General features: G+C 40.0%; 1 protein-coding gene across 1 annotated transcript in view; it reads left to right on the plus strand.

Moving 5' to 3' along the window:
• MMP20 (matrix metallopeptidase 20) overlaps positions 1 to 16,033 on the plus strand; it is a 50,718-nt gene that overhangs the window by 23,551 nt on the left and 11,134 nt on the right. Inside the window, exons 7-8 of the mRNA XM_004385860.1 lie at positions 9,341 to 9,477; positions 10,685 to 10,841. Coding sequence (XP_004385917.1) covers positions 9,341 to 9,477; positions 10,685 to 10,841 — 294 coding nt within the window. The remainder of the gene's footprint in view (positions 1 to 9,340; positions 9,478 to 10,684; positions 10,842 to 16,033) is intronic.

Here is a 16,033-nt window from a genome sequence, read left to right on the forward strand (position 1 = left end):
ACTATTCGATGATACATCTTTTGACAAAGTCTTGAATATAAATACTGAAGACAGCAACAGAATAGAAAGGGAGACATAGATCCAAGAGACTTTTAGAAAGAAGTCGGGGAAAGATTAGAAAAGGAGAGATGACTGACTAATATGTATCTGCTTAGTCATCACCTCATCTTCTCCCATGTCAGACTTGATGAGTTATTGTGGTCAGGCAGGTATTCCAAAGAACTAGGAAGGCCTAGAAGAAGCACAGAGAGTGAGGAGTGGTTCCTTCTAGCACTAACTTGCCATAGATTTGCCACTAACTCGCCATGGGATCTTGAACCTCTTTTCTTCCTCTGTAAAATGAGGGTGTTGTCTGATAATAATAGTGACTTAAATATATTTAGTACCTACTATGCTAATTATTTTGTTATCAAATCCTTACAACTCTTTGAGATATGAATTATTATTCTCTCTTTACAAGACACAGAGAGGATAAGCAACTTGTTCAAGAGCGTATAGTTAGTGAGGGTGGAGCTGGGATTGACACCAACACTATCACACACCAGAGCCCCTGTTCTTAACTGCCCTGCTGTGCTGCCTCCCTAAGGTGCCACCCAGAGCTAGCATTCCATGACTCTAAAGCTCTGATCCTCTACCAACTGCCACCCAAAGTCCCAAAGTCCTGTTAAGCCTGGACAAAGAACAAAGAATTCTTTCAAGCCACAGCTATAATGGCAACCTGGGGGCCACCTGGTTATGAAAGAGCTCCCAGTCTGTTCTTTCCCACTCACCAGCCTGGAATTTCCCATCACTAACAATAATCTGTTGATGAGACATTTCAAGCTGTGGATATAACCACACAGTTTGTTTCCAAAGCAAAACGGAATGCAGTACCTTTTAAAGTCACTGTGAGATTGTCACATCTTCTCCATAATGCATAAAGGTATATTTAAGTGACCTTCTAGCTGAAGGGAAATAAATTTTGACTACAAATTCAATCAAAATCAACTCAACAGCACCTAACAACAACAAATAATTAACTTAAAAGCATATATGCATTATACACACACACACACACACACGCATATATCTCTGTATATGCACACATACATATTTACTTCACATATATTTACTCTTTACACTATTGATAAAATATTAAGATTATCCCAGATTTTATCAGTGACTTAGGGAAGAGAAAAGAGAAATAACTGGAGTTGCAGACATACCAAAATTATATTTGCATCTCTCAGATTATTCTAGGTTTTATATAATATAACTTTAAGGATAAAATCAAGACTATTACAATCATCTATAGACCCCAGAAGAATAGTAAAAAGTATTTTAGAAATGAAGCAAACATAAAAGATGATCACATCCAAATCCTTCATTTTAGAGATAAGGAAACAAGGCCCAGGTCTCTCAGTTCAGCAGATTCTCCACTGCAACCCAGGCCTTCTGACTCCCAGTCCAGAGTCTGTCCTATCACTAATACAGAAGACCTTCTGGCTTTACAATGGTGAAGTCCCTGGGTGGTGCAAACAGTTAACACATTTGGCTGCTAGCCAAAAGGTTGGAGGTTCAAGTCCATGCACAGGCAACTGGGAAGAAAGGCCTAGAGATATAATTCTGAAAACTCAACCACTGAAAATCCTATGGAGCACAGTTCTTCTCTGACACATGTGACATCACAGGGTCACCATATGTCAGTCAATTCAGCAGCAACTTTTTTTTTTTTAATGCAATGTTACTACCAATAGAAGCACTGAATTTTGACTTGAACGCACTTATGTCTTTCGACTTTTATGCATTTGAGTTAGTAGGAAAGGCACTCAGGACTGTGCATGTACTCGCAGGCCCTGTGCCTGCAGGTTGGGTAAACAGACACAAGGAGGGGAATGGTCTAGTCTATCTAGGTTTCCTAAGCATGTTTGATAGGCTTGTCCATGGTCTTTTTTTAACCTCAAAATACTATTCTTTATAAAATACATCGGTTTGTTTTGTATATTATATAATTTAGAATAGAATGGAAAGAAAGAACATTTTTAAGGGTTATGCAAGTAGGAATTGAAGAGACAGGTGAATGTAAGAAGCATTCTGAGGGACTCATCAGCAGGACTCATACACTAACTTGGTGAGGAGAACAATGGAAAAGGAAGAGGCAAAGAAGGCTGAGTCTCAAGGCTGAGCATATAATAGCATCTTCCACACAGAGGTGAAAATCAAAAGGATTTTTTGGGCACATGAAGAGAAACTGAATTTTAGACATGTTGAATTGTCACATGGTAACAATTCTAATGGGGTGTCATAGAAATAAGCTATGCTCAAGAGGTAGGTCACAGTTAGGCATCATAGCTTATGGACTCTCCCACATGGAGGAGGCAGTTTAAGATGTGAGAATGCATAACAGCTCTAAAGAGAGGATAAAGAGAAAGGAAAGGAGAAGTCTAAGGAATGAACCTAGAAAATGGCAGCAGTGGGATAAAGGATTCAATAAAGGCCAGAGAGAAGCAGCACTCCAATAATAATAATAATAACAACTGACATTTCATGATTATTTACGACGTGCTGTGCGTTATGCTGAGCATTTTACAGACATCAACTCATTTAATCCACACTATTATTGTTCCAGCCAGAATTTTAATCTAGGTCTTCTAGACAGAATCCCTGTGACAAAATTCCAAATAAATCAGAAAAAAGCGGGGGCTTATTTTTCTTTCTTTTAAAGTGGTCCACAGTATAAAATCCTGCAGAGGCCCCCGGATTGAGGACTGACCACAGTAACTAAGTAGTCAGGAAAGAAGCCAACTGTAGCATGCTAAAGAGCAAATGGTGGGAGGAAATGGAAATGGTAGATATAGATCATTCATTTGAGAATCTTGTTAGTAACAAAGTGGAGGGTAAATTAAGATAATAGCTGGAAGGGGAAGAGATAGCAGGATCAAACAGGATTTTTTTTTTTTTTCAAACAAGGATTTTTCAAGATGGGAAATAACCTGGGCATGTTTGAAGACATGAAAAGGAGCCAGTAAGGAGGTGGGAGGTGGGGGATGTAAAATACTATAGGCAAAAGGGATAATAAAAATGGTAAGCACTACTGAGATAGTATGTTTGGAATCTGGTGTTTCCCAGGGTTCCATGGGCTTGAAGAAACTCTGCATGAGTGAGGAGGAAGGCTTCCTCCTTCACAATCTCCCTGAGGATGTGTCTTTTCTGGTTACAATATTTCTTCACTGAAAGTCAGTAAAGGACTTTGGGTTTACTTAGACCTGTTCTCTGTAATGTATTAAAAATTTCAGACAAAGAGAAAGAAGGTGTACTAAGATCCCTGTCTTGTTGTCATTTCTTCTGAACTCCTTCCTTGTGTGTGAGGATAGGACTCTTGACATCTTCGTAGGTGACAACTTATGAATATGGATTCCCACAGGCTCCTCAGATGGGTATGTTGTTAGTGGTTGTTGAGTCTGCCCCAGCTCATGGTGTCCCCATGCATAATGTAACAAAATGCTGCCCGGTCCTATTGTGGATCAGAATGTTGTGATTCATGGGGTTTTCATTGGCTGATTCAGAAGTAGATTGCCTGGCCTTTCTTCTTAGTCTAACTTAGTTTGGATGCTCCAATGAAACCTGGTCACAGCATCATAGCAACATGAAAGCCTCCACTGACAGATGAGTGGTGGCTGCACTGAGGTAATTGGCCAGGAATCAAATCCAGGTCTACCACATGGAAGGCAAGAATTCTACCACAGAACCACCACGGCCCCTCTTCAGATGGGTATGAACACTCTTAATTTAAGTATACTATGCATAGCTTTGACTATTTTTAGCCTATACCAGTATCTACATATGGGTTTTTAATTTTATAAGCTGTATTTTTCTTGAGCTCAGTGAGGTAGATGATGTCTGGTTGATAACTCGACCTCTGAAGTATTCTGAGATAAGGGATCTTGGTTACTGAACCCTCCAGAATGAATAGCTTCTTGGTCAATGCCATTTCTAGTGACCAAAAAAATGTTACAACAATGAAATAAATTTAGAAGGCAATGTATCTATACTGATAAACTCAAAGTTTGTATTTTATATTAATCAATTAAGAACTTTGTAGAAGGAAATATGTCTTTTTAAGTAGCTATAAATAATTGTAGAGAATTCATATAAAATTCTTTCATATGCATTATCTCCTTTGACCTCAGGAAGTACAGACAATATTATTATTCTCACTCTTATTTGACAGAATGAAATCAAGTCTCAGAAAAATTAAATGACTCTCATGAGGTCACACATTCAATGATAAAACAAGGGTTCAGGCACCCCTTGTTTCTTCCACTGCACCACACTGCCTGATCTCAAAGGAGACAAATAGCAATTAAATTGAGAACATCAAAAAGACAAAAAGAAAAGACACCTCATCCCCCATGAAACTAAGGAACAGGATGACAGAGAGGACAGAGGGAAGGAGAGTGTGAAGTTGAAGAGGATGGAAGTAAAGGTGCTCATTCAGCTCATGCTGAATTGCCTTGATAGCTCAGCAAATAGAAGGTGAAGGCATCTCCTGAAAACGAAAGACATAGGATCAGCGTGGGTAACTGGGGAGTGAAACTGGTAAAAAACAAAGCTTCAACAAACTTGGATGCCTAGATGTGCCAGGCACTATGCTAAGTCTGGGGATAAAAGGATGAGTAACACATAATTCTGCCCCAAGAGCTCACAGGACTGGCAAGAAGTTCCAAGAGGCTAGGCGAAGGTTGTTGTTGTTGTTGTTACTAGTTGGCTCCGACTGATGGCAAATCCCACACATAACAGAATGAAACGTTGCCCAGTCCTGCACTATCTTCACGATCCTTGGCAAGCTTGAGTCCATTGTTGCAGCCACTGTGTATTTTGAGTGCCTTCCAACTCTAAGGGGCTCACCTTTCAGCACTATGTAAGACAATATTCTGTTGTGATCCATAGGGTTTTCATTGGTTCATTTTCATAAGGAGATCACCAGGCCTTTCCTCCTAGTCTGTCTTAGTCTGGAAGCTCACTGAAACCTGTCCACCATGGGTGACTCTGCTGGTATTTGAGATATGAGTGGCATAGCTTCCAGAATCATAGCAACACACAAGCCACAACACTATGACAGAGTGACAGATGGGTGGTAGAGGTGAAAGTTACCAGTGACCTAATCTCAAATTTGGCGAATTAGTTACGATTCTCTAGTAAAAGGGAGTGAAAACTTCAGAGAATAATGAAAATTGCTGGACAAATAAGTTCTGCTCAACTCTCTTTAAGCTAACAAATATTTATTGAACCCTGACTATGTACCAGGCACAATGTTAGCTCCTGGGTACACAAAGATAAATGGTGCAGATAAACATCTAATAAGCAGGTACCTAACATCAATAAACTCCATTGTTTCACTCTCCTTATCAAAGATCAGATTATGGACTATTGATCCAATGCACTTTCTGTTTTAATGACTCAGTTCCAGTACACCCTGCAGCTGTTCTTTCCCAGGAGGCTTATAGCTTTTTAGCTGTATTTTAAATTCAGTTACAAATGTATTAGGAGGTTACATGCTATACTTTTCGTCAAGTTGAATCCATTTGTTACTGTGATCTATTTGCTTCAAGGTTATAAATCCTCTGAGCACGTGTTTTGTTGCTTTATTTCCCATCATAAGTACTTCTACCTCATTAGATACTGAAAATTTTCATGATGACAGATTTCTTTGAAGTTTGTGATAATTTATATAGGTGATAGGTAGAACTTGTTTCTACTTTATATCTACAATGCATACATTATGTAATACATCATGTTGTTGTAGTTAGCTGCTGTCAAGTCGGCCCCAGACTCATGGCAACCCCGTGCACAATGGGATTGGACCATTGTGATCCACAGGGTTTTCACTTGCTGATTTTCAGAAGTAAATTGCCAGGCCTTTCTTCCTAACAATATGTCATTGCAGTGCTTAAATCAGGGTTTCTTAACTTCAGCATTATTGACATTTTGAGTCAGATAAGTCTGTTATGTTGGGCTGTCCTGCGCATTGTAGGATATTTAACAGCACTTCTCTAGATCTTGCCAAATGAATCCTAGGTAGCAAAACTACTGCTCTACTTTAATTTTGTCCTCACTATGCCCTAGAAATATGTATTCATTCAGTAAGGAATTTAAGATTCTACTATGTGTAAAAAGTTCCAAAAGTACATTTGGGGCTCAAATCAGAAGCAAGATACTGAATTTTCTTAGACCCAATTCTCACAGATAATAATAATATTCAACATCATTAAGGGTTTACTACATGCCATGCACCATCCTCAGTCCTTTACTTGGACTGACTAGTTTAATCTGTACAATAATATCAGCAACAAAACCGCAGCGCAGAGAGGTTTAATAATTTGCCGAAGGCCGTGTGGTTAGTAAATGAAAGTGCCAAGTATCGAACCCAAGAACTCTAAACCAAAAACCTGCACTCTTAACCACTACACTTCACTACTTGGCAGAGTGAGTCATTCAGGACATCAGTGTTGGATGTAACCTAAAATAAAAGATAGGGTTTAACTTTGCCTGAAGTCGTTTGTTAATTTTTAAATGAGAACTGAAAAAAAAAAAAAAATCTGGCTTTATGGTACCCAAGGAGAAAGCAGCTGGAAGTCAGCTACACCAGATCGGAGATGCAATTCAGATAGAACTTAATTACCAGAGGAAGGTCTGCTCCCTGCTTCCCCCAACCTCCCCTTTCCCCACTTCCTCACCTCAACCATTATTAGGCCCTGAAATGCAGACTTGGATGTCCTACCAAAAAAACCCAAACCTGTTGCTGTCGAGTCAATTTCAACTCATAGTGACCCTATCAGACAGAGTAGAACCGCCCCATAGAGTTTCCAAGGAGTGCCTGGTGGATTCGAACTATCAACCTTTTGGTTAACAGATGTAGCTCTTAGCCACTACACCACCAGGGTTTCCCTTAATGTCCTAGCAATCTTCATATGCCAAAACATGCACGGTGACTTGAACTGAGTAGGCATTTCATACCTAGTTATCGAGTTCAATTAATTGCAAAACACTTGCTTTTCAGATCCCTCATCAGGTTCCTAATGAATCCAGGAAGTAGTTGCTGAACTCTTCTAGGCACCCAAGCCAGTGCTTGTTGCGTGGTGCTGGAGAGAAAAAAGAAGGAGAAACCAGTGCCTCCTGCCTTCAGAAAAGGCCAGGTCTGATTGGCAAGGGGGCCAGTTATAAACGAAGAAAAACCAGAAAATCCAAGGCTGAGAATAAGCAAGGAGATAAGATAGCGTATGTGATGGAAACCAAGACAAAAAAACAAACCAGTTGCTGTTGAGTCAGTTCTGACTCATGGTGACCCCATGTGTGTCAGAGTAAAATTCTGCTCCATAGGGTTTTTGAAGGCTGACTTTTCTGAAACAGATCACTCTAGGTGGAGTCAAACCACGAACCTTTCAGTTAGCAGGTAAGTTGCTTAACTGCACCACCCAGGGACTCTGAAAATCAGTACAGCTGGAGTCTAATCCTGGGTCTGCCTGCCCCTAACCACTAGATGAACTTGGGGCCCATCAACATTTCTAGGTCTCAGTTTTTCATTTGTTAATACATATGTTCTAGATAAGGCTGTGATGTTTTAGGCCTGGGGCAGGCAGTGTACCCTAAACGGACTCTTGTCCCTCCACTGCCACCCTATGTATTGTTATGGTGGGTGCCTGATTAGTGGGTGGTTAAGGCCTAGGCAGATAGCAATAATTTAAAAAATGGACAATATCTATCTCTATGGCACCTAACAGTTTATAATGCACTCTCATATATATTATTTCATTTGATCTTCATAATGCTTTTATGAGATGGGCCAGGTATGATTATTCCTACTTAAGAGATGATGAACTGAGGCTTGGAGATGATGGTCAGCAGTGGAGTCAGAACTCCAGCCTATGTCTTCTGAGACACAATGTGCTTGTCCTTCTGCACCATGATGCCTGTAGAAATATTTCTCTCTTCTCCACAGATCTGTCTCTTAGATTTCATCATCAACTTAAATTGCCTCATCTGGGAAGCCTTCCCTATATCTCTAAGTGCAATGCACCATCCCTCTTGTGGAGCCCTGGTGGCACAATGGTTAAGAGCTTGACTGCTAACCAAAAGGTTGGCAGTTCAAGTCTACTAGCTGCTCCTTGGAAACCCTATGGGGCAGTTCTATGAGTCGGAATCAACTCGACGGCAACGGATTCTCTCTCTTGTGTTTCCAGAGCATTCCAAACTTAACTCCTCATAGCACTGATCATTCTGAATTATAATTGCTTAGTTATTTACCAGTCTCTACTACTCAATTGTAAGCTCTTTGAAGGCAGGGCCTGGGTTTTGTTCAATGTTACATTCCTGATTATCTACCACAGTGCCTGGCAATAGGTACTCCATAAATATTTGTTATTTTGAATAGGGAAACTCAAGAGAAGATTTGGGGAGTTCCTAAAACTAACAAAATGGAAAGTTAAATGTCAAAACTTTATTATGGTCCCCCAGTTCACAAATAATCTTATGCATTGGTTCTAGGCTTCTAAAAAGTCAAATATACTATTCATGTTTTATAAAAATGATTTTCATCTCCAAAATGCAAAATGAACCACATTTACATTGGAAATTTCAGTTCAGTACCCTCATTTTTATACTGCCACATTTTAACGGAAATAATATTGGGTAAGTGGGTGGAGCATTTTGAGTTGCTAAGCCTAAAATTAATATATATGTACTAGATTTTCTGTTAAGGAGCCATCAGGTGCACAGATGCAAACAGTTTTGATAGATAATTATATAGGCAATACCGTAACTTATGAGTGCTAATGTTTTTGCTGTTTTTATGGGGTATAATTAGCACCTCTCAACCGCAAAATTTTGGTCCATTTATATAATATTTATAATGTTCATCTTCTGGGTCACATGTATCTTTGTGAGATTTTAATCTAAAAAAATCAGAATAGGAAACGGAAATTTTTATCAAATGATATTTGGAAAAGGAGGTGGCACAGCTTAAGTGTATAAATCATTAACGTAATCTCCTTGCTATCTCTTTCCATATTTTGAATATCTTTAAATAAATGGAAAAAAGGAGATTTGCCGAGATGCTAAGACAATGAAAAGGGACAAGAAACTGTACACTAAGGTCAAAACATTGTGTTCTTCTTCCTAAAAAACAAAGCAAAAATTAAAGAAAGCAAACAAAACATGCAGTCATTGTAGGCTGATGTGTCCACCCCTACAATGTCAAAGGGCAGTTAACAATGGCCTCTAAAGCGTGGCTTGCAGTACAGTTCACTCCCAGTTCCATATAAAACCTAAACCATCCCCTGATCTCTTCTGGAACACCCCATAGGATTTTCTGGCGGCGGCACGTGCACTTCATGGCAGGAATCCAGCCCAGCACTATTACCAGCTCTTTCCCCCAACTTATGTCTAATGTGGATGCAGCTTATGAAGTGGCTGAGAGGGGCACTGCTTACTTCTTCAAAGGTATCCTACTGTGCTTGTGACATATAGCACTATCAGTGTTTATTCAGTGATCATGGAGCTTGTTCCTGTTGCTCCTTCTCCTCAGGTTGGGTACAAAATGCCACCCCTATGTATTGTATCAACGGCATGAATGACAATGACTCAAATTTTTCTGAGATCCAGGCTTTTTAGTCTAGCGTGGCACTGTGCTAAGTGATGGTGCCCAGGGAGTTAGAAACCTGCTCTCTATCTTCTTCTCTGCTTGGAAAGACATGGCGCTCTCTACTGAAAGCCTCTAATTAACAAAAGCCAACATGAATCCAATGTGATGTAAAAAATGCTTTTGCTGCTATGCCATGCTCAGAGGCAGCTAGGAGTGGAGGGACACCTGTGATTTTAGGAGGTGGACACATGTGATTTCGCACTCTGGCCCAGACTTCTATTATTATTATTATTATTATTATTATTATTATTATTGAACTTTAGATGAAGGTTTACAGAACAAATTAGCTTCTCATTAAACAGTTAGTACATATATTGTTTTATGGCATTGGTTACCAAACTCATGACATGTCAGTACTCTCCCTTCTCAACCTTGGGTTCGCTATTACCAGCTTTCCTGTCCCCTCCTACCTTCTAGTCCTTGCCCTTGGTCTGGTGTGCCCCTTTAGTCTCATTTTGTCCTATGCCAGAACTCTACTATTTGAATGACTTTGGGAAGTTATCTAACTTCGCTTAGTCTCAGTTTCTTCCTTTGTAAAGGAATTATAGTATTGTCAGCCTTAAAGATGTCTTGTGACAATGGCTAGCCAATGGAAGTTATCCAACAGTAACTAGCATTTTTTGCTTATATTTTCTTGATGCTCAGGGAATAAAGGTAGAAGGCTGGTGTGACTTTAAGTACGAGTCATAGCAGTTGATGTCACTTGCCCCTTCTTCTCATAGATGTATGAGACAGAAATGAGATATAGGTGAAAAGTATCTTGAAAAAATGATACATTTTAAGATAAAATTCTATCAGTATTATTGTTTCTAAGGCATTTTTGCCTCCAGGGAAAGTTTGAAGTCTTTTACCAAATTGAATAGTTAGAGACTTACATCTCCTATTGGGCCAGAGCCATGGCAAATGTCCCCTCACCCTGTTTGTGACCCTGCACAGGCATCCTCGTGAGTGAAGCGCATTACTGAGTGGTACATTGTGTTTGTAAACTTTAATACATGTTTTCAGGTCCCCACTACTGGGTAACAAGAGGGTTCCAAATGCAAGGCCCTCCTCGGAGTATTTATGACTTTGGGTTCCCAAAGTTCGTGCAGCAAATAGATGCTGCTGTCTATCTCAAGGATGCCCAGAAGACCCTTTTCTTCGTGGGAGATGAATACTACAGGTATGGCTTTTCTCCTTTGTCTTGTTGATTGTCCAGATGCATCCAATGGGAAGAAAAAAAATCTTTTGCAAAAAAGAATGCAAAGAAAGTATAGGCTCATTGACTTTTCCAGGCCATTGGGGTGCCACTTACAGAACTGTTGACTCTGTCCTCAAGATACTGAACCACCCAAAAGATAAGTGAAGCATTCACTCAATAATCCCATGTTTGGTCTTCAGGACACCAAACATCTTGATCTGTCAATACTCTCATTAACTGGACCCCCAGTGGCCTAAAAGAGTGGCTGCAGCCAAGGCTTCAAACTGGTTCATTCTGATTTGAACCTCTGCTGAAAATTTGCATTTCTAACAAGTTCCCAGGCGATGCTAATGCTGCTGGTTAAGGACCAATGCTGAGAACCACTAGTAGAGCAGTTGTTCTCAGAAAATTTATTATACATAAGAATAACCTGGGAGTCTTGTTAAAATGTAGCTTCTGATTCAGTATTTCTGGGGTAGAAATGCAAATTCTTAGCAGGGATTTGAACCAGAATGAACCAGTTCAGAGCCCTGAATGTAGCATCCCCAAACATGTAATTTTACAAGAGGAATGCCTGAGGGGAGAACTGACTCTGCTGTGATAGGAGTACTAATGCATTTCAGAACACTCTATGATCTGTGCAAAGTGTGTATGGTCAAAACTGTGGGGCTCTTTGGAGGAAAGTTCTCCTGAAAGGAAAGGCCTTTTGCTAAGTCCTTGTGTCTAGCTACAACACGAAGACTCTTCTAAACCAAAGGAAACCACATATAATTTCCACAACTGTCCTTCCAGAGGGTATTATAAGCAGATCTGAATAAGCTGTCACCTGCCATCCAATCTCTGCGCACAGGATCATACCTCATATCACCCCTACTCAATTTCTATCCTTAATTGGCCTATGGTGAGGAATGAGTGCAGCTCTTTGCCTAGCTCCTCCAGAGACCAGCTCTGCATCTGCACATCTCCTCAGCCCACTCCTTTATTCCCCACATTCTCAGTTCTCTTCCCTGGCTATTTCCCTGGACTTCAAAATTTCTATTTCCCTGGACTTCAGAAGAAGGAAGCAAACACAGATTCTAAGCAAATGATTATGCTAAACACCATCAGTCCATGACAGGGTCTAGCTGGAAGCAGAAGAACACCCAACCTGAGTCCGAGAACTCTCACTTTATTTAATATCACCAAATTTTAATCACCATTTGTGTGGCGTATAAATAAAGGTTTGTCATCTTCTTCCGTCTGACTAATATTATCTCCCCCAATTTGGAGCCAAGAAAGTAATGTAACTAGAGCACAGATATAGTTCATGAGAAGGAAAGTTTATTTTGTAAAAAACGAATACTAAACAAATGTGGGCACCCTAACTCCTCTGGGCTCCTGAGAGACCTGGTAGCATTGCTCAAAGTATCATGTGGTGCCATGAGTTGTTACTTCCAGTCCAGTGTGTAAAACTATTTTCTCTCCCAGAGCTTCCATTCTGAAACATAGTAATAGTAATTGCACCATTTATTGAGGACCTACTATCTGCTTGGCTGAGTATGATTTTTCAAAGTTCTTCAAGATAAGGTTACTAAAATCACAGTGCTGATGTACAAGAAGATGGGTATTGAGAAATATGATTCCCACTGTGGGTTTTCAGAAAATGAGATTGAGAAATACTTGTATGAGAGTCTGTGGGTGTTTATATTATCATTATTATAATTATTCAGTTGATTTTTCTCAAAGATTGATCACAACCTGATTCTCACTGGGGTGAATACCCACTCTTCTATTTTCTCTCTTCTCCATTTATCTCTTCATCTTTGGACTAAATCCATTGCCTGCCAGTGCCTGTACAGTGTAGGTACAGCACATACCTACAGCCAGGCAGGATTGAGACTTAACAGCTGAAACAAGAGGCTTGGTAAGGGCAGAGGTTTAGAAGTCTCTGTAAATTTGAGACTTGAGGAGAAAGGATTCTCTGATTTTAATGATCCCTAATGCCCCTAAATGGAGCCCTGGTGGTGCGGTGGTTAAGAGCTCGGCTGCTAACCAAAAGCTCAGCAGTTTGAATCCACCAGCTGCTCCTTGGGAATCCTATGGGGCAGTTCTACTCTGTCCTATAGGGTCACTATGAGTTAGAATCAACTCATGGCAATGGCTTTGGTTTGAGTTCTAACATTCAGTAGCTGGTGAGACCTTGGGCAAGGTCAGCACCTCAGTCCTTTCCTCTGTAAAATGGGATTAACAACAATATCTACCTCATATGATTGTGAAGATTAAGTACACGTAAAGCATTAGAACTAAAAAACAAACCTGTTGCCGTCGAGTTTATTCCGGCTCATAGCAACCCTATAGGACAAAGTAGAACTGCCCCATAGGGTTTTCAGGGGTGCCTAGTGGATTCAAACTGCTGACCTTTTGGTTAGCAGCCAAACTCTTAACTACTATGCCACCAGGGTTTCCAAATATAATGTTAACCTTCCCAGGCTGTTGAGACTATTGAATGAAATAATGCATGTAGACACGTAGCGCAGTGCCTATCACATAGCAGGTACTCAAACACAGTAACTCTTAAAAAAAAAAAAAAAGAGTAACTCTTTAGAGAGAGTAGAAACTGATGGAGTAATAACAAATAATTGTTTAAAATGTTGTAATAATTAACAAATGATTGCTTAAACCTCTCTATTCCTCTGAGTGTGAATCCAGTCTCAGAGCTAGACTGAATTGGAATTTCTTTTTTAAATACAGAAGGGTCCTGACATTGGGCTGAAGGCTGAAGTTCCTGCTTTTGGCAAAACATAGATAAACCTTTTGGCAATACAACTTTCCTACTTCACACACTCCAACACACACACTTGTTTATGCACTAAGGAATAAGAAACAACCCTGACTTACAGCTTGAAAGGTCAGAAAAAGCTATTGGGTCAGCCCTACTAATAAGGCCTTCTGTAGTCTGCACACTGTGCCTCATGTGTATGATATCTTATTGCTGTGTGAAGCCCTGTATTGGTTAGATATTGCATTCAGCTGCTAGTAACAGAGTCCTAAAAAATAATTGTGGCTTAAACACGCAAGTATTTGCTTTTTTCATATATATAAAAAGTCTGATTTGAGTCCCATGGTCATTGGGGTCCGTGGTCATTGGGGACCCAAGTTCCTTCTGATATTTTGCTCCACTATTCTTAATGTGTGACTTCCACTCTCATGGTTGCCTTACATTTAGAGGTGGCCAGTGGAGCTTCAGTCATTACCTGTCTATCCTAAGGAGGAAGATGGGAAGAAAGGGTAAAAAGGAGATAAATGAAGTTTTGTAGGTAAGCACATGGCCACATTCAATAACACAGAGGGCCATAAGCCCCAAATTATAGACCTAGAATTTTACTATATTTGACTTCTACCAATAGTGTGTTGGGTCTTATACCCTTGGTCATTTCTCAAGTTCTTCTTTAGTCCTCATGCTAGTTCAGGCTGTGATACAAATAATGTACAAAGAAAAAGTCTCTGGATACGCTTGTTGCTAGAGAAATTCCCCACAAACTCCTAGGTTTTGGGCCTAGTTTCAGTAAATGAAATGCTCTGAGAAAACTACTGAGGAACTTCCTCTACTGAAAACTCAGGGTTCACTTGGGGACAGGTGGATATAGGTCCTAAGAGTGAGAATCTACATGTCAGCATGGTAGTAATTTATGGGGAGGAGCCACAGAACCACAAAGTGAAACCCAGAAAGGGGTATCTACCATGAGGATGCTATTACATGTTATATCATCAAATAACATATTAGTTAAACATTACCTGCTTGGGTTACTTCCCCATACATCCATTTACTTTTGTTCCTTCCTTTCCTCTTTCTAGCAAGCCTCAATAATCCAGCCAGTGTTTCTTCCTCTACACTACTTCCACCACTTATGATTATTTTCCCCTTTTAGATGTTCTCCCTCACCCACCAATAGCAAAGCAGTGACTATACCAAGGAGTTTCTGGGTATTGTGGGGGTACCATCAACTCCACCAATCTTTGAGAGAAATAGTCAATGTTTTCGGAATTTTATGCAAACTAATTTTTAAATCTACAGATCTCACCTCTTTTCAAACATGTTACCACCCAAAAATCATTTTTTCTAACCAGATATACTGGAGGCATCATTGCTGCAATGTAGGGCACAATCTTTCACATTATCTCCTTCCTGGATGTTCCAGGAGCATTGGAAATGGTCCCTTTTATTTAAGGATTAGTCAGTATAGGAAAATAAATAGTAAGTAGTTAAAGTAAGAAAGGTGAAGGAGTGTCCAAAATCTTATTTTTTAATGTCTTAAATTAAAAAGACATTTTTTTCATTACAAAACCATCATATTCAACCTACATTTACAGGGCATGTTTATGTGTCACGCTCTGTGCTAAACCCTTGACACTCAAGAGAAAGCATAGAGTTTGGCGGTAAACAGTGTGGGCAGGAGTAAGAGAACTGTGGCATTAATCTCGACTCTACCAGCAATCATCTGGTGATCTGGATCATCTCTCTGTCTGTTTCTTCATCTACAAAATGGAGATAAAAGTAGTACCTACATCATAGAGTTACGGGATTGAATGACAAAAAATGTGAAATGCCTGGCACATGGTAGGCATTCAATTCATGTTGGGTGCTATTAATGCCCCCAACAGGTCTTATAGTTGGGAATAAATATATAGATAAATAATTAAGAGCAATCCAAGTGCCATAAGTACCCTGATAGAAGCCTGCACAGGGATCAGTTGCATTAAACAAAGAGGAATCACCAACTCTAGCAAAAGTGCCAGAAAATAATTCATAGAGGAAGTGATAACTGACCCCAGTCTGAAAGTTGAGTAGGAGTTTCCTAGGCAGGGAGGTAGAAGGGGAGGTGGCTTCCAGGCAGACAGAACAGTTGAAGCAAACGCAGTGATGCATGAAATAGATTGTGTGTATGGGGAAATCTATAAGCAGTTCAGTATGACTAGAAAATGAGCTAAAATGAGAGATGTGGCCCAAGGATAATCAGGGTGTAGCTCTTGGAGGGCTTATGCCTTTCTAGAGAGTTCAGTATTTAGTCTGTAGAAAAGAAACCAAAAAACCAAACTCATTGCCATCAAGTAGATTCCAACTCATAGCAACCCTATAGGACAGAGTAGAACTGCCCCATCAGGTTTCCAAGGAGCAGCTGGTGGATTCAAACTGC

The sequence above is a fragment of the Trichechus manatus genome, unplaced genomic scaffold (assembly GCF_000243295.1).
Source record: "Trichechus manatus latirostris isolate Lorelei unplaced genomic scaffold, TriManLat1.0 scaffold00148, whole genome shotgun sequence".
Classification (NCBI taxonomy): domain Eukaryota; kingdom Metazoa; phylum Chordata; class Mammalia; order Sirenia; family Trichechidae; genus Trichechus; species Trichechus manatus.